This window comes from Macaca thibetana, chromosome 20 (assembly GCF_024542745.1).
Source record: "Macaca thibetana thibetana isolate TM-01 chromosome 20, ASM2454274v1, whole genome shotgun sequence".
Classification (NCBI taxonomy): Eukaryota; Metazoa; Chordata; class Mammalia; order Primates; family Cercopithecidae; genus Macaca; species Macaca thibetana.
In genome coordinates, this window is record NC_065597.1 from 73461606 (window position 1) to 73486118 (window position 24513).

At 58.3% G+C, this 24513-nt stretch overlaps 2 protein-coding genes across 6 annotated transcripts; one reads left to right on the forward strand and one right to left on the reverse strand.

Annotated features, from left to right (window-relative positions):
• Positions 1–218: 218 nt before the first annotated feature.
• Positions 219–12408, reverse strand: E4F1 (E4F transcription factor 1). Of its 4 annotated transcripts, none has more exons than XM_050774251.1 (14): positions 12110–12408; positions 7365–7596; positions 6218–6323; positions 3576–3769; positions 3364–3484; positions 3032–3184; positions 2757–2929; positions 2305–2514; positions 1961–2066; positions 1566–1783; positions 1174–1372; positions 954–1096; positions 812–874; positions 219–739 (listed from the first exon to the last, which is right to left on the reverse strand). In XM_050774251.1, exons 1-14 carry the CDS (start codon positions 12391–12393, stop codon positions 383–385), a joined length of 2559 nt encoding a protein of 852 aa, XP_050630208.1. In that variant the 5' UTR covers positions 12394–12408; the 3' UTR covers positions 219–382. The 4 variants fall into 4 exon arrangements, with proteins under 4 accessions (XP_050630208.1, XP_050630207.1, XP_050630209.1 ...); XM_050774250.1 differs by having other exon boundaries at positions 1961–2069; XM_050774252.1 differs by having other exon boundaries at positions 1961–2069; positions 7365–7516; positions 12110–12392.
• Positions 12409–21344: 8936 nt separating this feature from the next.
• PGP (phosphoglycolate phosphatase) lies at positions 21345–24152 on the forward strand. 2 transcript variants are annotated; one of them, XM_050774472.1, is made up of 2 exons: positions 21345–22050; positions 22135–24152. In XM_050774472.1, the coding sequence occupies exons 1-2, from the start codon at positions 21408–21410 to the stop codon at positions 22458–22460; spliced, it is 969 nt and encodes a 322-aa protein (XP_050630429.1). In that variant the 5' UTR covers positions 21345–21407; the 3' UTR covers positions 22461–24152. The 2 variants fall into 2 exon arrangements, with proteins under 2 accessions (XP_050630429.1, XP_050630430.1); XM_050774473.1 differs by having other exon boundaries at positions 21350–22046.
• The last annotated feature ends 361 nt before the right edge of the window (positions 24153–24513 follow it).

Sequence of the window (24513 nt, forward strand, 5' to 3'; positions counted from 1 at the left end):
GGGCACACCTCCAGCTGGGCAGGGCAGGAGGCTGTTGGTCAACATGCCAATGACACCCACGCGCCACCAAGGCGCCGCCAGGGCTGGCGGGAGCCCCTGGGCAGGGCGGCCAGGCACGTGAGTCTAGGGGTGGCCTGGGAGGCAGGTGCTGCTGCCGGGACCTGGGCAAAGGTGGTGGCACCATCCATGGAGGCTGCCACTGCCGCAACATCACAAGCTGCAGGTTCTCATGTTTTATTGGAAAGCAACAAGAAACTCTTATGTACACTGCCCATCTTGGGGCGCCTCCATTCTGTGCCTTCTTCTCTGCCAGGCAGGCGTGGGCGGGGCGCTCAGGTCCTCTGCCCTGTCCCTGCCCGGCCAGGACCCCGCAGACCTCATGCTAGACGATGACCGTCTGCACCTCCAGCTGGCCCTCTGGCGAGGAGATGACCAGCTCGCCTGCATGCTCCAGGATCTCGATGTCCTCTGATGACACCATGGTCACAGTGGCCTGTTCAGTGCCACTCGCCCCTGCCCGGGTGGCAAGCACAGTGCCCTCGCTGATGGCTGAGGCCAGTGTCATGGCCACCTGTTCTGTCAGGCTCTCGGGGGTTGCGATGGTGATGGTGTCGGCAGCAGCTGCCTCTGGGCCCAGCGCTGTCTCCTCATCCATGGTGACATTCTGCACAATGATCTGGTGGCCGGCGCTGGCCTGGTGCACAATCTGCTGCACCACCTTCATGATGTGGCTGTCCACCTGTGGGGCCACGGCTCAGCGAAAGCGGCTGCGCCAGGGAGCCTCCCTGCCCCCACCCGCCCCACCCCTCACCTCCGTCTGGGTGCCCTCGATGATCTCCGTGGCCTCACTGGTCTCCGCATCATCCGCAGTGGCCTGGGCAGATGGGCAGAAGGATAGAGGTCAGCTTTGGTTGCCCCTGGGTCCCATCCTGGCCTCAGGGCCCCACACCCACCTCAATGATATACTCCTGGGTGTCGGCTACCACGGACGAGAACTCCACCAACACCGTGTGCGGGTCCTCCGCGAGGACGGTGGTGGCTGCCGTGGGGCTCTCCTCGGACACCAGCAACTCCTCCACCTCCAGCAGGCAGCCCCCTGCGGGTGGGGACTCAGTCAGGGCTTGGCGAGCCCCAGCCCCCTCCCCTCCTCCTCCCGCCTCCACGGGCCCAGACCTTTGGTGCGCAGGTGCCGGTTCAGCGTGCCGTGCTCAGCAAAGCCACGGCCGCACTTGTAGCACTTGAATGGCTTCTCGCCTGTGTGGTGTCGCACGTGCCGCACCAGCGAGCCCTTCTCTCGGAAGCCACGGCTGCAGAACTGGCACACATGCGGCTTCTCCTCCAGATGTGTCCGGAAGTGCACCTGCTGTGCGTTCTGTGGAGACACCTGTCAGTGCCAGCCTGGCCTGGGCCACAACAGACTACAGCTCTCCCCTCCCACTTCTGGCCCAAGGGAGGGGCTGGGTCAAGACTGAGCACGGTGGAGGCAGGGAAGGGGGTGCACCGGGGCCAGGGCCAGGGAGCAGGATGGGGGGTCAGGTGCCAGGAACCTGGGGCTAGAGGCCTACCTTAGTCTTGTAGCGCTTGCCACACTCGGGACAAGGGTATGGCCGCTCGTCTGAGTGGACGCGCCGGTGGCCGCGCACATGGGCGATGGTCTTGTAGAGCTTCCCGCAGTCGCCACAGCGGAAGCGGCGCTCACGCACGTGCACCTCCTGGTGCTTCTTGAGCAGGTAGGCCTTGGGGAAGGCCTTGCCACACTGCACACAGGCGAACGGCCTCGGCCCTGCAGCCACACACATCAGGCCAGGCCCATCACCGGCAGGCCCTCCAGGCCACCTGCCACCTGCCCACAGCTCCCCTGGCTCCCTGCTGTCTATGGACCCACCCTGGACACCCAGAGGCACCCCGGTCACCTATAGCCCATCCACTGCTGTGGGCCACACACCCACCCATCACCCACCGGTGTGGCCCCTCTTGTGGGCCTCCAGGGTGGCTGCTGTCGGGAAGGTCTCACTGCACTGAGGACATGGGTGGGTCCTGGGCACCGCTGAGGCCTCGCTGGCCACCTGCTGGGGAACCACAGGAAGGCCTCCAGCACCTGGGGCAGGCTGTGCCCTGGCAGTGCCAGGAACACAACCATGGGCCCCACCCTGGCAGGCTCCCTCGTGGCCCCAGGGAAGGCAGTAAACAGATCAATGGACGAAGTCACTGCAGAAAGCCACTTCAGGGAGTGCAAAGGCCAGCATGGGGACAGCCCCCGCGATCCAGCCCTGAGAGGAGCCTGCAGGTGATGCTGGCACCTACTGTCTCTAGCGGCTGCACTTCCAGTACCGGCAGCTGTGGGGCTGCCTCTGCCAGGGGCTGGGGACTGGACCCAGCAGCAGGGGCTGGCTCCAGGGCGCCCTCCTCCCCAGTGGTGCGCTCAAGGACGATGCCGGAGTTCTGCATGGCCTGGTGCAGCAGGTTCTCTCGGCTGCCCTCACTGGAGCAGGGGAGCTCCTGGGAGACGGGGGGCTGCAGGGGAGGCAGAGAGAGGAGGCTGGCCAGGCAGCCTGGCATCCAGCACCCACCCCATGGGGCAGACCCATGCCGGGAGCCTTGTGCAAACCCTCAGACCCCCATGGTGCTCCCACTGGCCCTGCTCTTCCAGCCCTCGCCTGCCTGGCCCAGACCCCCGGAGCCAGTGCTCAGAACAAAGACTGGCACCGAGCAGGCAGAAGACAGAGCGGCCCTCCAGGGCCCCCCGTCGCCCACACCTCCGGGGCCAGGGTTTTCATGCCCAGGGGCAGCTCCTGCATCTGGACGTGGACTTCGTGGATGACGGTGCCCTTGGCATCTGTCACCAGGTGAATCACAGGTGAAGTCTCTATGGGCTCGCCTGTCACCGATGATGTGACTGTCCCCAAGGTGGCAGCTCCAGCTCCAGACCCTTCAAAGTAGAGTGAGGGAGTGAAGCTCCCTCACACACCCCAGTGGTGGCTGGGTCCACAGCCAGTCCCCGGGACCAGGCAGCTGCCCGCATCATGCTGACCTGCAGGTGCATCCTCTTTGCTGACAACCACATCCTTGCTCACACTGAAGCGGATTTTCTCCGTGCAGGGGGTGAGAGACTTGAGGTGCCGGGTCAGTGCGCCCGACTCCCGGAAGCTCTTCCCACACTTGGAGCACTTGTAGGGGCGCTCGTCTGCAGAGAGAACCTAGTCAGCCCCAGGCAGCCCCAGCAGGCTGGCGACAAGGTGACAAGGTGAAGACAGGCAGGGGACCCTGCCTCATCCCCCAAAGCTGGGGAATGCGAGGCTGGGGCACCCCAGGGCCAGCCATCGGGGTGCTACAGGGCTCCAGCCCAAGGCGCAGCCAGCTCACCCGTATGCCGCCGGTGGTGCCGGATGAGTGAGCCCTTGGTGCGGAAGGAGGCCCCACAGAGCTTGCACTCGTGGTCCTTGCGGCTGCTGTGAGTGACCATGTGGGCCTTGAGGATGCTGCCCTGTGGGGGAGGGCGTGGCAGCTCAGGGCCCTCCTAGGGGAACAGGAGGGGCCCTGCCGCCCACACACTGGCTCCCCACACACCGGCTCACCGTCTTGAAGGTCTTGTGGCACAGTGCACACACATAGCGGCCATCCTTGTTCACCAGTAGCTTCACCTGGGCCGGCTCGCCCTCCCCTGCGAGCCCCAGTCCCTGCTGGTGGGGGCTGCCCGGGGCCTCGGCCATCTCACTGTCCCCCGGCTCCGCCTCAGCACCCACGATGACCTCTTTGATGTGCCCACCACCTAGGAGAGGCATCTCGGCCTAAGCCCCAAGACCTGCCCCTACCCAGAGACCGCCGGCTCCAGGGGAGGGGAACTGCTGCTCCAAGCCACATCCTGGACCCAACCTGCACCGAGCCCTCAACACACAGGCCCGAGCAGCAGCCAAGGCCCCAATCAACTCTCCAGGTCAGAGTGAGCGGTGGAGAGACATCTGCGGACTCTGTCAGGCTGCCCAGAGATGCTCCAGGGCCCCCAAATGTGTCCACAGGGAGACCCGCCATGGAACACGGCCCATCCCCAAAGCCAGCAGGACATGCGAATCCTGGTGACAAGGTCCCTGGGTGAAGAGACAGCCGCCTGTTCTGTTCGCTGCCACGGCTCCTGCCACTGCTCCCACCAACATAGGGAGGATATGCGTCCGGGGCCACTCCTCCATTAGGGGAGATAGGCCAGGCCGCTGTAGTGGGACAGGCAGGCCTGGCCTGGGAATGAATGCTCTCCAGACACCCGGGACAGCCTGGGGCGAGGAAGCCGGGCTTTTGCACTTCTGGAGGGTGCTGGGAAAATCTGACAATGTGCAAAGCCAGGTTGTAAACACACTTCACGTTTTCTGCTCATAAAGATGACAAGTGGGAAACAGCTGTGAAGCTCCTTCTTAGAAACCACCTCAGTCCGGCTGGCGTCTTGTTTTGACAAGCTGTTCTCTTGAAACACAACAAAAGCGCCGTGACTCAGAAACAATTAAGAGCCTCTCCTGCCCGAGCCCTGGCTTAGACGCTCGACGCCCCACGAGTGATCTTCCAAAGGACAGAGGCCCCTCGTGGGGAGGACCTGGGGGAACATGGCTGCTGCCAGGCCACAGAGGAGACACAAACGTTTTCCGCGGAAGAGGCAGGAGGGCCTGGAGGTGGGCTCCAACTGCGCATACAGCGGACCGCACTCCTGCACCCGCAAAGACCGGACCCGGCACTGCCCCGGCCCTTGGCCACCAGCAGGCAGGACCCTGTGCCATCTCCACTGGAGGCCAACAGGAGAGCCAGCAGCCCTGGACTCAGCCCACCAGGCCTGCTGACTGGCCAAGGGCACACTCAGGGTGCCCAGGATGCCCGCAAAGGGGAAAATCCCAGGGGTGCCAGAGGGGCAGGGGTGCCGAGAGGGGTCCCTGAAGCACAGGGAGGGGTGCTGAGCCCAAGGCTGGGGGCTGCTAGAGGTTAGGTGGGTGGAAAGGGGCCTGGGTGGCCAGAGACCCAGCCCAGAGACCCCGCCAGAACCTAGGGAGTTCATGCTCCCAGATGATGCCACCATCCAAACGCCAGGTCAAGGCCAGAGCCCGCCCCACCTCCCACATGAACATTCCGAGCTCTGAGTGGCACTGATGAGTGTCTTGGTCGCAGGAATGCCAGGGAAAGGCAGCACGGAGGTGAGACACGTGCCCCGGCTGCCTCCTGGAGAGCGGCCTGCTCACTAGTGCCCTTCCCAGGCCTGGGGCTGGCCTCTGCCACGGCTCCCCCACCCCCTCTTCCTGCCGCAGCAGGTACCAAGGACTGCCAAAGGCCAGGTTCCGCCTGGTGCCCAAACCTACTTCCTGTCCAGCTGCCCACTCCCTGCCTGCGTCGGCCCCAGTCCAGCAGGCTCCCCAGGCAGCAGCCGTGCTCCACTCCAACCTCCCACAGCATTAGGCCCAGACAGCTCCTTCCCTCACGTCTGCACACCCAGCCAGTCGCCCCTGCCGCACCCCCAACCCCAGCAGCCCCTGGCTCCCTCAACCTGCCCAGGCCCTGGCTGCCTCTGAATGTCCCCCCTGCACACACATCTGTCCCCGATGAGTGAGAGCTTGCCCATCCAGACCTCACAACAGCCCCTCCCACAGCACATCAGGGAGACGCCTTCACTTAAAAAGTAGCCATCAAAGAGGGCTGGCATTGCACGCTCATAAAAGCCCCATGAGGACCAGAGCAGCAGTCACCACCCCCACACCACAGTGAGCACTGGGGAGGGCAGGCCATCACAGCAGCAAGTCCGGAGCTCAGCTGGAGACGCGGCAGAGCCCGTCCACCCTGCACCCGCCCTCCAGAGCCGCTGCCGGGCGAGCGGGCCATCCTGGTGGGTGCCTGGTGGATGCTGCTGTCTACGGGCAGGGAGCAGGAACCAGGGGGTGGCAGGAAGTGGGGAAAATTCTGGGAGGGACAGGGCAGAGACCACCCGGGAAAGCTGGGGGGAGAGAGCACAGCCCGAAGAGTCCCTGGTGCCTGGGTGTGCCCCCGGCCACTATGGACACCTGAGGAAGGCCCAGTGCCCAATGCTCCCTCCTCCTGCAGGCTGTGCGCTCGGAAAGCTCCCACGAGGCCGTGGCCCCTCCCAGCCAGGCCCTGGTCTCAGGAGAGATGAGCATACTGGCAGCAGAGGCCCCATCCTCTGGCCCCGACCACGAAGGTCTGTCAGGCCAGTGATCCATGGCAGTCGGCTTACCAACAAGGTCAGGTGCGTGGCTGATGTCTGCTGCCAGGGAGGCTGCCTCCACTACAATGTGGGCCACAGTGATGGGCTCCTCTGGGCCTGGGGCTGCCGGCACCACCTGCCAAAGGTGGCAGAAAACAGAGGGGACTCGTCTGTATGCTCTAGAGTTAGTTCTCAGAGAAGAGGCCTGGGCTCTGCCAGTGTAAAGCTGTGAAGGTGTGGCCTGTGATGCTCAGGCCTGGGTCCATGTCCTTGGGACGGCTGGGGTGGGGGCTCTCCTCTTCCCCAACAGGACCACAGGTCCCAGACCAGCCCCTTCACCCATGGCCAGGGTCAGCGCCGTCACTCTCACGCCTCTGGCCACATGGGCTGGACCTGGAGCACAGGGCACCTGCAGGGAGGGACCAGCAACTCTGGCAGGAAGCTGAGCCAGCCTGCAGGAACAACAGTGCAGTCCCAGCCCATCAGTTCCGGCAGAGCGGTCTGAGGAGAGGGCCCTGGGGGTGTGAACCAGAGGCCTTCTTGGAGGAGGGGGCACCTCTGGGAGGGGCAGGTAAAGAGCACAGGCTCGAGTGGGGTGAACAGGGTCCAGCGTCGTCTGGGCCATGCCCCGCTGGTGGTCGGAGACCACCGACCACTCTCTGAGCCTGCTCTCCTGACTGTGCAATGCAGACAAGCGCCCACCGTGGCGTGTGCAGGCTTCACAGGCCCGTGCGCTCAGCCCAAGCCGGGCATGGGGCTCAGCAAAGGTGGCCGTTTGATGATGAGATGGTGGGACCCCCAGGGCCACACTGCACTTGTGAAGTCCCTAGGGACTGTGTGCACAGGACAGAAGATAAGCCAAAGAGACAGAAGCTGCCATGGCACCCAGAGCCAAAGGAGACCCTCGGGCTCCAAGAAAGAAGAGATCCCAGCCCCCAACAGCACGGGCTGCAGCCAGAGGCTGCCAAGAAGGCTGTGCCACCGCAGGCCCTCCAGGACACCCCAGAGCACCACAGGCTCACACACCCTGACCCTCCCACGCCGCAACCAGATGCCTGCCCTCTGCCCGCCCCCGTGGGCCCCGGAACCGGCTGCACAGGTCCATCCTGGAGTGCGGCCACCTCCCCCGCCTGTCAGGTGAACCCGGGAGGGGATGGGAGGGTACGTGGCGGCTCACCTCCTGGCCCAGCAATGCTGTGGTGGCAGGAGTGGCAGGCAGGGCCTCCTGAGGGGCCCGCTGGCAGGCCTTCTGAATCTTGTGCTGAACAAAATCCTCCAAGGCGGTGAACTCCGCCTGGCAGCGGCCACATCTGTGCACATCGTCCTCATCTGCAACGAGCCTGCTGTCAGCAGGGCCTGGGAAGGTGGAGGCTGGGCAGCCAGGGCCCCGTCTGGCTTTTCCTCCAGCCCTAGAACAGATTCGCCCAGGAGGCCATCAGAAGCAGAGCTACTTCCCTAGGCTGCTGAGAACACACTCAGGCCCAAAACAAGGTCACCCCAGGGTACAGCTCTCATCCTCTGCAGGTCTGTAGGGGCCAGACCCACCCTCAGGAGGTCAGCACCCAGCAGAGGGTGGCCCTGACAGCATGCTTAGGCTGCAGGGATCTGCTAAGGCTGCCATGCCCAAAACCCTCACCTCAGTGGTGACAGGCCCAGAGAGAGGCTAGAGGCAGAGGGATTCCTCCATGCTCGGCTGGGGACAGTAAAGGACCAGGATTTAAGACTGTTGGGGCCGGGCATGGTGGCTCCCACTTGTAATCTCAGCACCTTAAGGGGCCGAGGTGGGAGCACAGCTTGAGCCCAGGAGTTCAAGACCAGCCTGGTCAACATAGCAAGACCCATCTCTACAAAAAAAAAAAAAAAAAAAAGGAAAATGTTTTTAAAGCATTGTTAAAACATTTAGGCCAGGCGTGGTGGTTCACACCTATAATCCCAACACTTTGGGAGGCCGAGGCAGGTGGATCACCTGAGGTCAGGAGTTCGAGACCAGCCTGACCAACATGGTGAAACCCCATCTCTACTAAAAACACAAAATTAGGCTCATGCCAGTAATCCCCAGTAATCCCAGCACTTTGGGAGGCCGAGGCAGGCGGATCATGAGGTCAGGAGATCGAGACCATCCTGGCTAACACAGTGAAACCCCATCTCTATTAAAAATACAAAAAAATTAGCCAGGTGTGCTGGCGGGCGCCTGTAGTCCCAGCTACTGGGGAGGCTGAGGCAGGAGGAGAATGGCGTGAACCCGGGAGGTGGAGTTTGCAGTGAGCTGAGATCACGGCACTGCACTCCAGTCTGGACGATACAGTGAGACTCCGTTTCAAAAAGAAAAAAATTAGCCAGGCTTGGTGGCACATGCCTGTAATCCCAGCTACTTGGGAGGCTGAGGCAGGAGAATCACTTCAACCCAGCAGGCGAAGGTTGCAGTGAGCCAAGACCGCCCCATTGCACTCCAGCCGGGGTGACACCGCGAGACTCTGTCTCAAAAAACAAAACCAAAATACAAACAGTTAGCCAAGTGTGGAAGTATGGTGGCATATGCACCTGTAGTCCCAGCTACTCAGGAGGAATGCTTGAGCCCAGGGTTTGAGGCTGCAGTAAGCCATGATTGCACCACTGCACTTCAGCCAGGGCAACAGGGTAAGACCCTGTCTTAAAAAAAACAAAAACAAAACAAACTAACAAAAGCTGTGGGAGTCTGAGCGTGCCCTGGGGCATGTGAGTGGCCATCTCCTCATCTGCGAAATGGGCTGATGCCCACTGGCTCTGGCTGAGAGGCAAACGCAGGGACCACTCTGCTTACTGTTGGGGACTTGACTTGTTCCCAAGGTTGAGCCCGTCACCATCGCTGTGCCAGACCCCAGTCCTGCAGAAGAGACCACCCCCTTACTGTGTGCCAAGAACCTCACTGGGGACGTCACCAAATCTTGCCAGCACCCTGCGGAAATGGAGAGAACTATTCCCATCCTAGGAAAATGACCTGAAGTTCAAGGTCACCCAACGGCTGAGTGTCAGGGACAGTGCCTGTTTACACAAAGGGATAGGAGCTGTTCCTTCTGCTTCCACAATAGCTTGCCAGCTCTGACCATTCACGTTCAGTCCCTCGTCAAGATCAAACCGAGGCCTGATGCCCGAAGGAGCTGGGCAAATGTTTACTGTTGAATTCGAGGGCAGAGAAAGGGCCAAACCACAGCCATGACTCCCCTGCAGAGGGCCACTCAACAGAGAGTTGTCCCCTCCTGATGGCTCCCAGTTACAAACCAAGCTTTGAGGTGTGCACCACCCACTTCCCCTTCCCACCCCACTCCCGTGTCTCACTTGGCTCCAGGGCATTGCCACTGAAGAACCCCCTACCCTAGAAGGGGACACACCCAGCCCATTTCACACTAAACAAGTCTGCAAGCAGGCCCAGCAAGGCCCAGCAACCTCTAAAGGGACCCCTCGCCATGACGGCACTGCCCTTCTCCAAGCTGAACGAGAAGGGGCAAGGAAAAAAGGCAGAGACTATGAATCCTATGGGGACAAAGACAAGACCACCCTCAACCTAATCATTAACCACCTCCCTTCCTGTCTGACCCAATCTGCATTCTTTTTTTTTTTTTTTTTTTTTTTTTTTTGAGGCGGAATCTCACTCTGTTGCCCAGGCTGGAGTGCAGTGACACGAGCCCGGCTCACTGCAAGCTCCACCTCCCGGGTTCACGCCATTCTCCTGCCTCAGCCTCCCCAGTAGCTGGAACTACAGGCGCCCACCACCACGGCAGCTAATTTTTTGTATTTTTAGTAGAGATGGGGTTTCACCATGTTAGCCAGGATGGTCTCGATCTCCTGACCTCGGGATCCGCCCACCTCAGCCTCCCAAAGTGCTGGGATTACAGGCATGAGCCATGGCGCCCAACCTTTTTTTTTTCTAAACAGATCAAGAGCCGGGCGTGGTGGTTCACGCCTGTAATCCCAGCACTTTGGGAGGCTGAGGCAGGCAGATCACCTGAGGTTGGGAGTTCGAGACCAGCCTGGCCGCCATGGAGAAACCCCATCTCTACTAAAAATGCAAAATTAGCCAGATGTGATGGCACGTGCCTGTAATCCCAGCTACTCGGGAGGCTGAGGCAGGAGAATAGCTTGAACCCAGGAGGCGGAGGTTGCGGTGAGCCGAGATCGCAGCACTGCACTCCAGCCTGGGCAACAAGAGAGAAACGCTGTCTCAAAAACAAAAAAGAAAATAGAAACGAGGTCTTACTATGTTGCCCAGGCTGGTCTGGAACTCCTCGGGCTCAAGTGATCCTCCCACCTCAGCCTCCCAGTGTTGGGGTTACAGGTATGAGCCATAGTGCCCAGCCATCTGCAGCCTCATGGGACAAGCTCAGAGGGTACAGACCCAAGCTCCACCTCCAAAAGCTCTCAGTGCCCCCAGGAATGGGCCCTTAGTGCATCCCCAGCACTGCTCTCAGTACATGACACACAGTCTTTTTTCTTTTTTTGAGACAGAGTCTGGCTCTGTCACCCAGGCTAGAGAGCAGTGGCGCGATCTCGACTCACTGCAACCTCCGTCTCCTGGGCTCAAGCAGTTCTCCTACCTCAGCCTCCCAAGTAGCTGGGATTACAAACGCGCGCCACCACACCCGGCTAATTTTTGTATTTTTAGTAGAGATGGGGTTTCATCATGTTGGCCAAGCTGGTCTCGAACTCCTGACCTCAGGTGATCCACCCATCTTGGCCTCCCAAAGTGCTGGGATTACAGGTGTGAGCCACCGCGCCAGGTCACAATCTCTATTTTAATTTTCATGATGCTTTCGTGAGGCAGCAGAGCCCGGAAGTTAAAGGCCTTCACAGTGCGGAGATCCAATCCAACCCTTGCTACTTACTACCTGGGTGACTCCGGTCACTTTCTTTTTTTTTTTTTTTTTTGAGACGGAGTCTCACTTTGTCGCCCGGGCTAGAGTGCAGTGGCCGGGTCTCAGCTCACTGCAAGCTCCAGCTCCCGGGTTCACGCCATTCTCCCGCCTCAGCCTCCTGACTACAGGCGCCCGCCACCACGCGCGGCTAATTTTGTTTTTTTCTGTATTTTTAGTAGAGACGGGTTTCACCATCTTAGCCAGGATGGTCTCCATCTCCTGACCTCGTGATCCGCACGTCTCGGCCTCCCAAAGTGCTGGGATTACGGGCGTGAGCCACCGCGCCCGGCCCACCCGGTCACTTTCATGTCTCCAACCTTCCATTTTCCTCATCCCCAAAAAGAAAATAACAATAACGTCCACCTTTCAGGATTGGTTTGAGAATGAAAAATCCTAACGCAGGATAAGGGCTTGTCACATTACTGGCAGAAGCCGCCGCCCCATTCTGTAGTGGAAATAGAGGTTCCCAGAGGTGGGGGTCACCTGCCCAGGATCAAAGAGCTAGAAAGTGGCAAGTGTGGGACGGGACGGTGCCACAGGCTGGCTGCAGTGCACCAGTCCTCTTGCACTAGGCTCTGCTGCCTCCCTACGGACAGGCCCAGAGCCCAGATCCCGGAGAAACCGAGGCCCCGCTCTCTTGGAACCACCAACAGGGCCCTAGAGGCCCATCAGGTGAAGGGGGAAGGGGCCCAGAGGAGGCGAAGGCCAGACTCAGGCATCGGAGGCAGAGAGGGGCCGGGAGGCCGGCCCCAGGGGCAGGGTCGGCGGTGGCGGCGTCTGCGAATGTCTACACAGGGCGCCCGGGGGCTCAGCAACCCGCGAGCACTTGTGGGCGCACACCGGAGCGAGGGGGGTGACGGGCGCCCCGCAGGAGAGGCCCGTGAGGGTCGCAGCAAACCTGGGGGTCTCGTGGAGGGCTGTGAGGGCCCCGCGAGATCGGCGAGATGTCTGGGTCTGGGAGGGTCGGTCATGCCCGCAGCTCGGGCCATCCGGGCCCCCACCCCGGCCGCACCCTCCGGGTCGGCCCGGTTACCTTCCTCGCTGAAGGGCGCCGGGAGGCCGAGGAAGCCGCTGGGGGCCAAGGCCGCCGCCACCGCCGCAACCGCACCCTCGCCCGCTTCTCGCCCGGCTTCGGCCGGGGCTTCTGCCGTATGAGCGGCCGTCACCCGCACTGCCATCGCGCCCTCCATGTCGCAACGCGCCGCAGGAAGATGGCGGATTTACGACCATGTCGTCATAACAACGGGCCGCGCCGAGGCCGGCGTGAGGGAACGGAGAGAGGAGGGCGGGGCGGAACCGGAGCGGATTGACGGACATGCGGGGAGCGGGGCCTGGATAGCGGTGTGGCCCTAAAGGGCAGAGGCGGGGCCGGGCCCGCTGAGAGCGAAGATGGGGCGGGACTGTGAGGAGGGCGTGGTTACGGTGGAGCAGATTGACAGGCAGGCGGCGGGGCGGCAGAAGAATCTTGTGTTCGAGGCTGCACTGGGATTTGAGAGCCAGAGAACGCGAGGGGCGAGCGGACTGACGGGTGCGAGGCAGCCGCGCCCCAGAGCTTCCGGACCTAAGGACAGGTCGCCCCGCCCGCGGCTGCTGCTGGGAAACCGCCACAGCTCCAGCCAGGGGTATGGTGCTCGCTGCCCACTGACCGCCTCCAGTGTTAGAGACTCCCAGGATGATTACCCGGGTCACGGGAGAAGAACACCGGTCGGGGATGGCTCGTGGGTAGCTTTGCGAAGCTGTTTTATTCTTTTATATACTTTTTAAATTGTTTAAAATTTATTTATATTATATATTTTAAATACAGATGGGGTCTCGCTGTGTTGACTAGGCTGGTCTCAAACTCCCAGCCTCAAACCATTTTCCCATTTCGGCCTCCCAAAGTGCCTAGTATGACAGGCATGAGCCGTGACTTCCGGCCACACTGAATTTTTGGTTTTGGGGATGAGGGTTGTTTTTGGTTTTTGTTTGTTTGTTTGGGGTGTTTGTTTTTGAGACAGAGTCTCACTCTGTCGCCAGGCTGGAGTGCAGTGGCTCGATCTCACTGCAACCTCTGCCTCCCGGGTTTAAGTGATTCTCCTGCCTCAGCCTCCCGAGTAGCTGGGACTACAGGCGCGCACCACTACACCCAGCTAATCTTTGTATTTTTAGTAGAGACAGGGTTTCGCCATGTTGACCCGGATGGTCTGGAGCTGTTGACCTCTTGATCCGCCCGCCTCGGCCTCCCAAAATGCTGAGATTATAGGCGTGAGCCACTGCGCCCAGCCTGTTTTTGTTTTTTGCGATGGAGTCTTGCTCTGTCAGGCAGGCTAGTGTGGTGGCGCGATCTTGGCTCACTGCAGCCTCCGCCTCCCGGGTTCAACCGAGTCTCCTGCCTCAGCCTCCTGAGTAGCTGGAACTACAGGCACCTGCCACCACACCCAGATAATTTTTTGTATTTTTAGGAGAGACAGAGTTTCACCATGTTGGCCAGGCTGGTCTTGAACTCCTGACCTCAGATGATCCGTCCATCTTGGCCTCCCAAAGTGCTGGGATTACAGGCGTGAGCCACCGAGCCTGGCCAGATTTTGTTTTTTTTGAGACAGCACCTTGCTCTGTTGCCCATGCTGGAGTGCAGTGCCGTGATCTCTGCACTCCACTTCAGTCACCCCAGTAGGTGGGACTACAGGTGCCCGCCACTAGCTAATTTTTGTATATTTTGTAGAGATGGGTTTTTGCCATGTTGCCTAGGCAGGTCTAGAACTCCTGAGCTCAGGCAACCCGCCCGCCTCAGCCCCCTTACATACTTTTTTAAAATTGTGGGTCAGGCACAGTGGCTCACTCCTGTGATCCCAGCACTTTGGGAGGCTGAGGTGGATCACCTGAGGTCAGGAGTTCAAGACCAGCCAGGCCAACATGGCAAAATTACGTCTCTACTAAAAATACAAAAATTATCTGGGTGTGGTGACGCACGCGTGTAATCCCAGCTACTCGGGAGGCTGAAGCAGGAGAATTCTTTGAACCCAGGAGGCAGAGGTTTCAGTGAGCTGAGATCGTGCCACTGTACTCCGGCCTGGGCAACAGAACAAGATTCCGTCTCAAAAAAAAAAAAAAATTGTGGTAAATACACATAAAATGTACTATTAGCGACAATCACAGTGTTGTGCAACCATCACAGCTATGTGGATCCAGAACCTTTTTGGCACCCTGAAAGGGAACCTATACCTTTTAAGCAGTGACTGCCCATCCGCCCCTCCCCGCCAGCCCTGGGTAGACACCAGTCTGCCATCTGCCTCCACAACCAATTGACCTATTGTGAACACATGTGACTACAATATGTGACTTTTTTTGTTTGTTTTTTGAGAAGGAGTCTCGCTCTGTTGCCCAGGCTGGAGTGCAGTGGCACGATCTCAGCTCACTGCAAGCTCTGCCTCCCAGGCTCACACCATTCTCCTGCCTCAGCCTCTCAAGTAGCTGGGACTACAGGCGCCCGCCACCACGCCCGGCTAATTTTTTTGCATTTTTAGTAGAGACGGGGTTTCACCGTGTTAGCCAGGATAGTCTCGATCTCCTGACCTCGTGATCCACCCACCTCGGCCTCCCAAAGTGCTGGGATTGCAGGCATGAGCCACCGCGCTCAGCGCTGTTTGTTTGTTTTGAGACAGAGTTTCACTCTGCCACCCAGGCTGGAGTGCATTGGTGTGACCCTAGCTCACTGCAGCCTCCACCTCCAGGCTCAGGTAAGGTCATCAGCAGTGAGGTTGGGGTAACAATGGGCCCGCTTTCTGCGAGCAGGTTGCAGAGATTTTCAGCAGAGGGATCACTGCAAGGTTTTGAGCAGAGGGAATGATAGTGGGTGTTTCAGAAATGTCCCTCTAACTGCTGCGAAGAAAAAGGGACTTTAGGCTGGGCACAGTGGCCCACACCTGTAATCCTAACACTTTGGGAGGCCGAGACGGGCAGATCACCTGAGGTCAGGAGTTCAAGATGAGTCTGACCAACATGGTGAAACCCCGTCTATAAAAATACAAAAATTAGCCGGGCGTGGTGGCGGGTGCCCGTAGTCCCAGCTACTTGGGAGGGTGAGACAGGAGAATTGCTTGAACCCAGAAAGCGGAGGTTGCAGTGAGCTGAGATCTTGCCACTGCACTCCAGCCTGGGCAACAGGGCAAGACTCTGTCTCAAAAAAAAAGAAAAAAAAAAGAAAGAAAAAGGTATTTTAGGGCCCAAGCAGAAGCAGGAGAGGGCTCAGAAAGCCACTGAGAGCCAGGATGGGTGGTCTCTGAGTAGGGCAAACAGAAGGAAGAGCAGGTTGGAGCTTTTGGAGCTTGAGGGTTCTGGGGAGCTGCTGGGGAGGAGGACCAGGAGACAGGTGGGTGAGGTGAAGCCGGGGAGTAGGTGAGCGCAGAGCCCCAAAACACCTCCATTCATGGTGTGCTGAGGAGTAACTGAGAAGCCAGTATCCAAGGGAATCAGGGGTATGGATGGGATGTTTGTCCCCTCTAAACCCGTGCTGAAACTTTATCCCCAAAATGTAACAGCATTAAGAGGTGAGGACTTTAAGAGGCAAAGGGGGCTGGGAGCAGTGGCTCACGCCTGTAATCCGAGCATTCTGGGAGGCCGAGGCAGACAGATCATCTGAGGTCAGAAGTTTGAGACCAGCCTGGCCCACACAGCAGAAATCCCCATCTCTATTAAAAATAGAAAAGTTAGCCAGCTATGGTAGCACACACCTATAATCCCAGCTACTAGGGAGGCTGAGGCAGGAGAATTGCTTGAACCTGGTGAGGTGGAGATTGCAGTGAGCTGAGATGGCATCACTGCCAGCCAGCCTGGCTAACAAAGTGAGACCCTGTCTCAAAAAGAAAAGGGCATCCTGACCAGGTAACCTCAGGCCCTGCTTTGGCTGGAGCCCAGGCCCCTGGAAGGCAGAGAGGCCAGGCACAGGCAGCAAGAATAGAGCCTCCCTTTCTCCAGATGGCATCCTTTCCCATGCAGGCCTCAGCCTGGCTCAACAGAATTATGCCTGTGGACATTCCACGGCCAGACCCAAACAGGAACCACAAAATCCTTTTTTTTTTTGAGATGGAGTCTTGCTCTGTCACCCAGGCTAGAGTGCAGTGGTGCAACCTTGGCTTACTGCAACCTCCATCTCCTGGGTTCAAGCAAGTCTGCCTCAGCCTCCCAAGCACGTGCCACCACGCCCAGCTAATTTTTGTATTTTTAATTGAGACAGGGTTTCAGCATATTGGCCCAGCTGGTCTCTAACTCTTGACCTTAAGATCCGCCCACCGGCCGGGCGCGGTGGCTCAAGCCTGTAATCCCAGCACTTTGGGAGGCCGAGACGGGCGGATCACGAGGTCAGGAGATCGATACCATCCTGGCTAACACGGTGAAACCCCGTCTCTACTAAGAAATACAAAAAATAGCCGGGCGAGGTGGCAGCGCCTGTAGTCCCAGCTACTCGGGAGGCTGAGGCCGGAGAATGGCGTGAACCCGGGAGGCGGAGCTTGCAGTGAGCTGAGATCCGGCCACTGCTCTCCAGCCTGGGCTACAGAGCGAGACTCCGTCTAAAAAAAAAAAAAAAAAAAAAAAAAAAAAAAAAGATCCGCCCACCTCAGCTTCCCAAAGTGCTGGGATTACAGGTGTGAGCCACTGCGTCCGGCCTCCAAAATCCTTTATTTAGCCAATCCCATGTTGAAGAATATTTAAATTACCTTTTTCTTTTTTTTTTTTTTTTTTTTTTGGTCACTTGCATCCTTTTTCAACATCCCTCTTTTTAGCTTAACTCATTAGAAGCAATACATCTGTGAGGCCGGGCGCGGTGGCTCACACCTGTAACTCCAGCACTGGGAGGCCAAGGCGGGCGGATCACGAGGTCAGGAGATCAAGACCATCCTGACTAACATGGTGAAACCCCGTCTCTACTAAAAATACAAAAAATTAGCTGGACATGGTGGCGGGCGCCTGTAGTCCCAACTACTTGGGAGGCCGAGGCAGGAGAATGGCATGAACCCGGGAGGCGGAGCTTGCAGTGAGCCGAGATCACACCACTGCACTCCAGCCTGGGTGACAGAGTGAGATTCCGTCTCAAAAAAAAAAAAAAAGAAGAAGCAATACATCTGTGAAAACACTGATTCAATGGCTACATATACATATTTTATATATATATATTTGTTTTATATATATGTATTTGTTTATATGTTTTATATATATTTGTTTTATATATATATATATATATTTTTTTTTTTTTTTTTGGTGGGGGAGAGAATTTCACTGTTGTTACCCAGGCAGTGGCGCAATCTCTGCTCACCACAACCTCTGCCTCCCGGATTCAAGTGATTCTCCTGCCTCAGCCTCCCGAGTAGCTGGGACTACAGGTGCACGCTACCACACCCAGCTATTTTTTTTTTTTTTTTTGAGTGGGAGTTTCACTCTTGTTGCCTAGGCTGGAGTGCAGTGGTGCAATCTCGGCTCACCACAACCTCCGCCTCCCAGGTTCAAATGATTCTCCTGCCCCTCAGCCTCCCGAGTAGCTGGGATTACAGGCATGCACCACCACACCCAGCTAATTTTGTATTTTTAGTAGAGATGGGGTTTCTCCATGTTAGTAAGGCTGGTCTCAAACTCCTGACCTCAGGTGATCCACCTGCCTCAGCTTCCCAAAGTGCTGGGATTACAGGCGTGAGCTACCATGCCCAGTGAGCTACTTATATTTTCTATTGCAATGTAAATTGATTCAACTCTGTTAACATGAAATAGTGTCTGTTTTTGTGCCACTGAAAGTCATCCCCAGGTCAGCTTGCAGTACAGGATGCTTACCTGGGGAGACAGTGGAGTCATCCCCTCACAGATAGAGACTGAATGCCTCCTGTGTGGGGGGCACCCAAAGGGGTCCTCTACCCCCAGATGCAGGGCCACATCACCTTGTTCCCAAAGTCAGTCCTCTCCTCTCAAGCGCACTTTCCCTCCCAGCCTCTGCCAGGACCTTCCCCACAAGTGACCATGCCTCCCCTCCCACCTGCAGACATACAAGCACATTCTGAGGATGTTAAGCCGACCAGATGGGGCAGAGCTCAGCTTTGGGGTCGACTGAGTTTAATCCCAACTCAACCTTGTCCAGCCGGCGACTCTCCATGGCTCAGTTTGGCCATCTATAAATGGAGATATGAATAATCCCTGCCTCTCAGGCCTGTCCTGTGACTCTAAGGAGGTAATGAAGGTAAGGAGCAGTGGTGCCGCAGCCTAGATGCTCACAGAGTGCCCAGTAAGCCAAGGCAGCCGGGCGAGTGTGGAAGAAGACGGCCCGTGGCTGGGCATCATCAACAGTCCCCATTCCAGCCGTTGTCTCAAATCAGCTACCTCTTGCCCTGTAGTAAATGCAGAGTGTGATTGTTGTCAAATCCAGTTCTGCTCAAGGTCAAGGTCATCTTTTTGGTTTTTTTTTTTGAGACGGAGTCTCGCTCTGTTGCCCAGGCTGGAGTGCAATGGCGCAATCTCGGCTTACTGCAAGCTCCGCCTCCCGGGTTCACACCATTCTGCTACCTCAGCCTCCCGAGTAGCTGGGACTATAGGCCCCCACCACCACGCCCAGCTAATTTTTTTGTATTTTTAGTAGAGACGGGGTTTCACCGTGTTAGCCAAGATGGTCTCGATCTCCTGACCTCATGATCCACCCCTCTCGGCCTCCCAAAGTGCTGGGGTTACAGGTGTGAGCCACCGCGCCCAGCCTTTTTTTTTTTTTTTTGATATGGACTCTTGCTCTGTTGCCGGGGCTGGAGTGCAGTGGTGCAATCTCAGCTCACTGCAGCCTCCGCCTCCCAGGTGCAAGCGATTCTCCTGCCTCAGCCTCTCAAGTAGCTAATATTACAGTCATGTGCCATCACATTTGGCTAATTTTTGTTCTTTTGGTAGAGACAGGGTTTCACCATATTGGCCAGGCTGGTCTCCAACTCCCGACCTCAGGTGATCTGCCCGCCTCGGCCTCCGAAAGGGCTGGGATTATAGGCGTGAGCCACAGCACCCAGCCAGAAGGATGAATTTCATAAACATTATGTTAAATCATAGAAGCAAGAGCCAGAAACACATACCATATAATCCCAGGTATAAAGCAGTCCAGAGGCTTGGTCGTGACTCTGTGGTGATAGGAGTCAGAAAAGTAGTCAGCAATGTGCTATCTGCTGTTGACTGGATAGGAACAAGAGGGAACTTCCTGGGGTGTTGGAAATACTTTATACTTTGGTCTGGGTTATGTTTACACAAGCATATACATATGTAAAAAATTTGCTAGGTGCAGTAGTTCACGCCTGTAATCCCAGCCCTTTGGGAGGCCAAGACAGGAGGATCACTGGAGGCCAGGAGTTGGAGACCAGCCTGGCCAACATAGTGAGACTCCATCTCTACAAAAAATTTAAATTTATAGAAAAAAAAGGCTGGGCGTGGTGGCTCATGCCTGTAATCCTAGCACTTTGGGAGGCCGAGGCGGGTGGATCACGAGGTCAGGAGATCAAGACCATCCTGGCTAACACAGTGCAACTCTGTCTCTACTAAAAATACAAAAAATTAGCCAGGCGTGGTGGCGGGCGCCTGTAGTCCCAGCTACTCGGGAGGCTGAGGCAGGAGAATGGCGTGAACCTGGGAGGTGGAGCTTGCAGTCGAGACCGTGCCACTGCACTCCAGTCTGGGAGACACAGCAAGACTCCGTCTCAAAAAAAAAAAAAAAATTAGGTTGGGCGTGGTGGCTCCCGCCTGTAATCCCAGGACTCTGGGAGGCCAAGGGGGGTGGATCACCTGAGGTCAGGAGTTTGAGACCAGCCTGGTCAACATGGTGAAACTCCATTTCTACTAAAAATACAAAAAATTAGCCTGGCATGGTGGTGCGTGCCTGTAATCCCAGGTTCTCAGGAGGCTGAGGCAGGAGAATTGCTTGAACCCAGGAGGCACAGGTTGCAGTGAGCCGAGATCGCGCCATTGCACTCCAGTTTGGGAAACGAGCGAAAATCCGTCTCAAAAAAAAAAAAAAAAAATTAGGCGTAGTGGCACACACCTCTGGTCCCAGCTACTTTGGATGCTTAGGTAGGAGCATCACATGAGCCTGGGAGGTCAAGGCTACAGTGAGCTGTGATCCGGCCACTCCACTCCGGCCTGGGAGACAGCAAGACCCTGTCGCAAAATATATATATACATGTAAAAATGTAAAACTTCCGGCCGGGCGCGGTGGCTCACGCCTGTAATCCCAGCACTTTGGGAGGCTGAGGCGGGCGGATCACGAGGTCAGCAGATCAAGACCATCCTCGCTAACACGGTGAAACCCCGTCTCTACTAAAAACACAAAAAATTAGCCAGGCGTGGCGGCATGCGCCTGTAGTCCCAGCTACTCGGGAGGCTGAGGCAGGAGAATGGCGTGAACCCGGGAGGCTGAGCTGGCAGTGAGCTGACATCGCGCCACTGCACTCCAGCCTGGGCGACAGAGCGAGACTCCGTCTCAATAAATAAATAAATAAATAAATAATGTAAAACTTCCATCGAGTTGCACGGTTTTCATACCCTTTAATGTAATGTTTTGCTTCAATTAAATACCTAATAATTGACGATGACGGCGAGCAATCACTGAGTACCAGGTTCTAGGCAGTGTCCTTAGACCCTAACCCCACGGCCTGGTAATGTCTGGTTCGTGTGACCTCCAAGGCACAGGGAACGCGTTTTCGCAAAGGAATGAGGCGAGTACGCAGGCCTGCCGGGGAAGGAGCCCCGGGCTGGCTCGCGGGACTGGCAGGTAAGCGACCCACGTGGTGGCCCGGTGTCCCGAGCGCGTCCACGGCAGAGGCACGGGCGCGGCCGGCGGAGGTGCCTCGGCCCCTGCGGCCCCAGCCCCCTCCCGCGACGCTCCTGCTGGAGCCCCGCCCGTGCCCGCGGGAGAGACCGGCCAATGGGCAGCCGGCCTGGGCCGGGTCACTCAGTGAAGGGCCTCGTCACCTAGGCTGACCACTCGCTTCCAATGGGTGAGCGGCCCCGCGGCCGCCCGGGAGCACCGGCCTTGCGCCTGCGTTACTCTCCCCTCTGCAGCATTTCCGCAGCGAGCGCTTCACTCCGAATGCCGGTTGGCGCCCTGCCAGCCAATCACCGGGGCGCCCCGAGCCCGGTAGCCAATGATCGCCCGCCTCCCCGCACCGGCCCTCGCCGATTGGCGCTGACCTCCCGCAGCCCGCGGGAGGCGGGGGCGGATTGGCGAAGGTGCAGACCAATGGGTGGTGGGCGCGAGGCGCGGAGCCAATGAGCGCCCCGGGGGCGGGGAGGGCGCCGCGGCGGGCGGCTGCGAGGAGCGGCCGGCGGGCGGCAGCGGCCGGCGGGCGGCGATGGCGGCGGCGGCGGAGGCCGGTGGCGACGACGCCCGCTGCGTGCGGCTGAGCGCCGAGCGGGCACAGGCGCTGCTGGCCGACGTGGACACGTTGCTGTTTGACTGCGACGGCGTACTGTGGCGCGGGGAGACGGCCGTGCCTGGCGCTCCCGAGGCCCTGCGGGCGCTGCGGGCCCGCGGCAAGCGCCTGGGCTTCATCACCAACAACAGCAGCAAGACCCGCGCTGCCTACGCCGAGAAGCTGCGGCGCCTGGGCTTCGGCGGCCCCGCGGGGCCCGGCGCCGGCCTGGAGGTCTTCGGCACGGCCTACTGCACCGCTCTCTACCTTCGCCAGCGCCTAGCCGGCGCGCCCGCGCCCAAGGCCTATGTGCTTGGCAGCCCGGCTCTGGCCGCCGAGCTGGAGGCCGTGGGCGTCACCAGCGTGGGCGTGGGGCCCGAGCCACTGCAGGGCGAGGGTCCCGGTGACTGGCTGCACGCGCCGCTGGAGCCCGACGTGCGCGCAGTGGTGGTGGGCTTTGACCCGCACTTCAGTTACATGAAGCTCACCAAGGCCCTGCGCTACCTGCAGCAGCCCGACTGCCTGCTCGTGGGCACTAACATGGACAACCGGCTTCCGCTGGAGAACGGCCGCTTCATCGCGGGTCCGTGCGCCCTGGGGCGGGAGGCTGGGGGGCGGGCGGCGGGCCCCCTTCCCGCCCTTTGACCCGGTCCCCTGTGCCCCGCAGGTACCGGCTGTCTGGTCCGAGCCGTGGAGATGGCCGCCCAGCGCCAGGCCGACATCATCGGGAAGCCCAGCCGCTTCATCTTCGACTGCGTGTCCAAGGAATACGGCATCAACCCCGAGCGCACCGTCATGGTGGGAGACCGCCTGGACACAGACATCCTCCTAGGCGTCACCTGTGGCCTGAAGACCATCCTGACCCTCACCGGAGTCTCCACTCTAGGAGATGTGAAGAATAATCAGGAAAGTGACTGCGTGTCTAAGAAGAAAATGGTGCCTGACTTCTATGTTGACAGCATAGCCGACCTTTTGCCTGCCCTTCAAGGTTAAAGATTGGGTGTCTTTAATCTCCAGAATAAAAAAAAAAAAAATTGAAAACCAGTTACCCAAATTAATAGGTGGGGCTTAGGCATCTGCTCAGCTAAGTGGCTTCAAGGAGTGTAATTGGAGTTAAGCAAAGGCATTCATTGTTAACCTTGTAAGTACACGTTTGGGAGACGATTTTGTTTACAGATGCTTGTAATCGAAGATGCACTTTTAGGCTTGGAAGGCATTGTGGCGTTGTGGGGGGCAGGCTCAGCACCTGTCCGGGATTCAGGTAACCGAGGCAGGTCTAGGGGTGTGTGTCCTGTATTTTATGGAAAAACTCATTCAGGGATCCAGCCCCTCAGGGGGTGGAGGGACTGATTATTCTGACTATTGGGAGAGGCTTGCATGGACCAGGGTCCCATCAGTGTGACTGGAAGTCCGGCGGAGCCTTCTGTGTTCCTGTGCCTCCCGGCAGGGAGAGAGTGGAGGAGGCTGCTCCCAGGTGGCATCTCTCTGCCACTGGGTACAAAGTGCTGCCCTCACCACCCTCCCGCCTCCCCTACTTCCTTGAAAACCACTCTGATGTCACAACTGAGTGTCTGTTCCGTTTCAGATACCCAGGGCTGCTGCCCAGTTCTGCAAATGCGGCCCAGCTAAACCTCTTGCCGTCTCAAGTGTGCATTTAAACCCAGGTGATTTGGACTGAGCAGCCGCGATGGCGTGAACGCCTTCGCTGAACTCGGGGCTGCAGTGCAGGGAGCTCAGAGCAGTGCTGCTACCAAACAGTTTTTAACTTTGAACAACTGTGTCAGGCAATGGAGTTGAATCTTAAGTGTGTTAATAGCTGTGCTCTGTGTCATAGGGAAAATCCCACTAAAGGAGCCTCTGTGCCCTGCAGCCAGTAGCACGGCTGAAGCATGTGTTGGCTGAGGAATGCCTGTCATCCAGGTGCCCTGCATTCGGCAGCTCGGCTGAAGCATGTGTTGGCCTAGGAATGCCTGTCAGTCATCCAGGGCTCTGGGAGGGGAGGGGAGGAGAGTTGTGTCCCCGAGAACAGCAAGTCCTTTACAAAGCATCCAGTCTCTTCTAGTCTTCCCATTCCCTAGGTTGGGGTAGGGGTTAGAAGCTGGTGGCCCAGGAGGTCACCTGCCTTGCCCTGGATTCCCTCTTCAGTGGCCAGGAGGAGGACTTGGCAGGGCCACCAGCTCGCCAAGGTTCTGGGCGGGGCTCTGGTCTCTCCTGCCTGCTCCTTTGCTCTGCTGACCTTTCACAGGCCTGACAGCAGACTCAGCAAGGCCATACCAGGACACCCACCTTCTGGCTGGCTCCCTACCAGCACCCTGCCCGGCAGCTTCTCTCTTGGCCCCATAGTCACAACACTCCACTTGGTCACAAAGACTTCAGAGCAATAAGGGGCGTCCTGAGCCTTCAGCACCTCCCAGGCCTGGGATGTCAGGTTTAGAGGGTGCTGCGGAGCAGCATGAGGGCGGCTGTGCCCATGAGGCTGGTGGCGCTGACGCTGGCTTGGCTAGGTTGGCTCAAGCCGGGTCTGGCCTGGCAGGGTGCAGTCACACCAAGAGTGCGTGGCAGGTGCAGCCTCGGTGATGCCTCTCTTGCCGGGTGGGGGCTAGGAGTCCCTGTGCGCCCTGTCTCTAGCCCATGAGGGGCTGCGGCACTGTCTGCACCAGAGCACAGATTAAACTCTCAAACCCACACTGGCTCGGGTGTCCTTGCTCTCGCCTTGCATTGGCCCGGGCGATGCCGTCTCGCCGCGGGTGGGAGGATTCAAAGTAGATGGGTAGCTGGGGTTCCAACTCGAGCTGGAATGGCAACTGCCCACTCCTGGCCTGGGTCAGAGGAAGATGTTCTGGAGAATGAGGGAAAGCCAGGCACAAAGGGAAACCAGGGAAGGAAAAGGCCTCAGAGTGAAGCTGGTGGGCTGCCATGGCAGAGAGCCCAGGGCAGGGGGCAGAGCTCAGAAGTAATTCTGGGCCGGGCGCGGTGGCTCACACCTGTAATCCCAACACTTTAGGAGGCTGAGGCAGGCGGATCACTTGCGGTCAGGAGTTCAAGA

Excerpts from the sequence above, each read along its gene's own strand:
- E4F1 (XM_050774250.1), bottom strand. The coding sequence starts at position 12,393 with ATGTCCGTCAATCCGCTCCGGTTCCGCCCCGCCCTCCTCTCTCCGTTC. Across the intron at positions 6,324-7,364 it reads CAGCATTGCTGGGCCAGGAG|GTGGTGCCGGCAGCCCCAGG; the intron begins GTGAGCCGCCAC and ends CACCTTTGGCAG. Across the intron at positions 1,097-1,173 it reads CCGGCACCTGCGCACCAAAG|GGGGCTGCCTGCTGGAGGTG; the intron begins GTCTGGGCCCGT and ends CCCCACCCGCAG.
- PGP (XM_050774472.1), top strand. The coding sequence starts at position 21,408 with ATGGCGGCGGCGGCGGAGGCCGGTGGCGACGACGCCCGCTGCGTGCGG. Across the intron at positions 22,051-22,134 it reads GAACGGCCGCTTCATCGCGG|GTACCGGCTGTCTGGTCCGA; the intron begins GTCCGTGCGCCC and ends TGTGCCCCGCAG.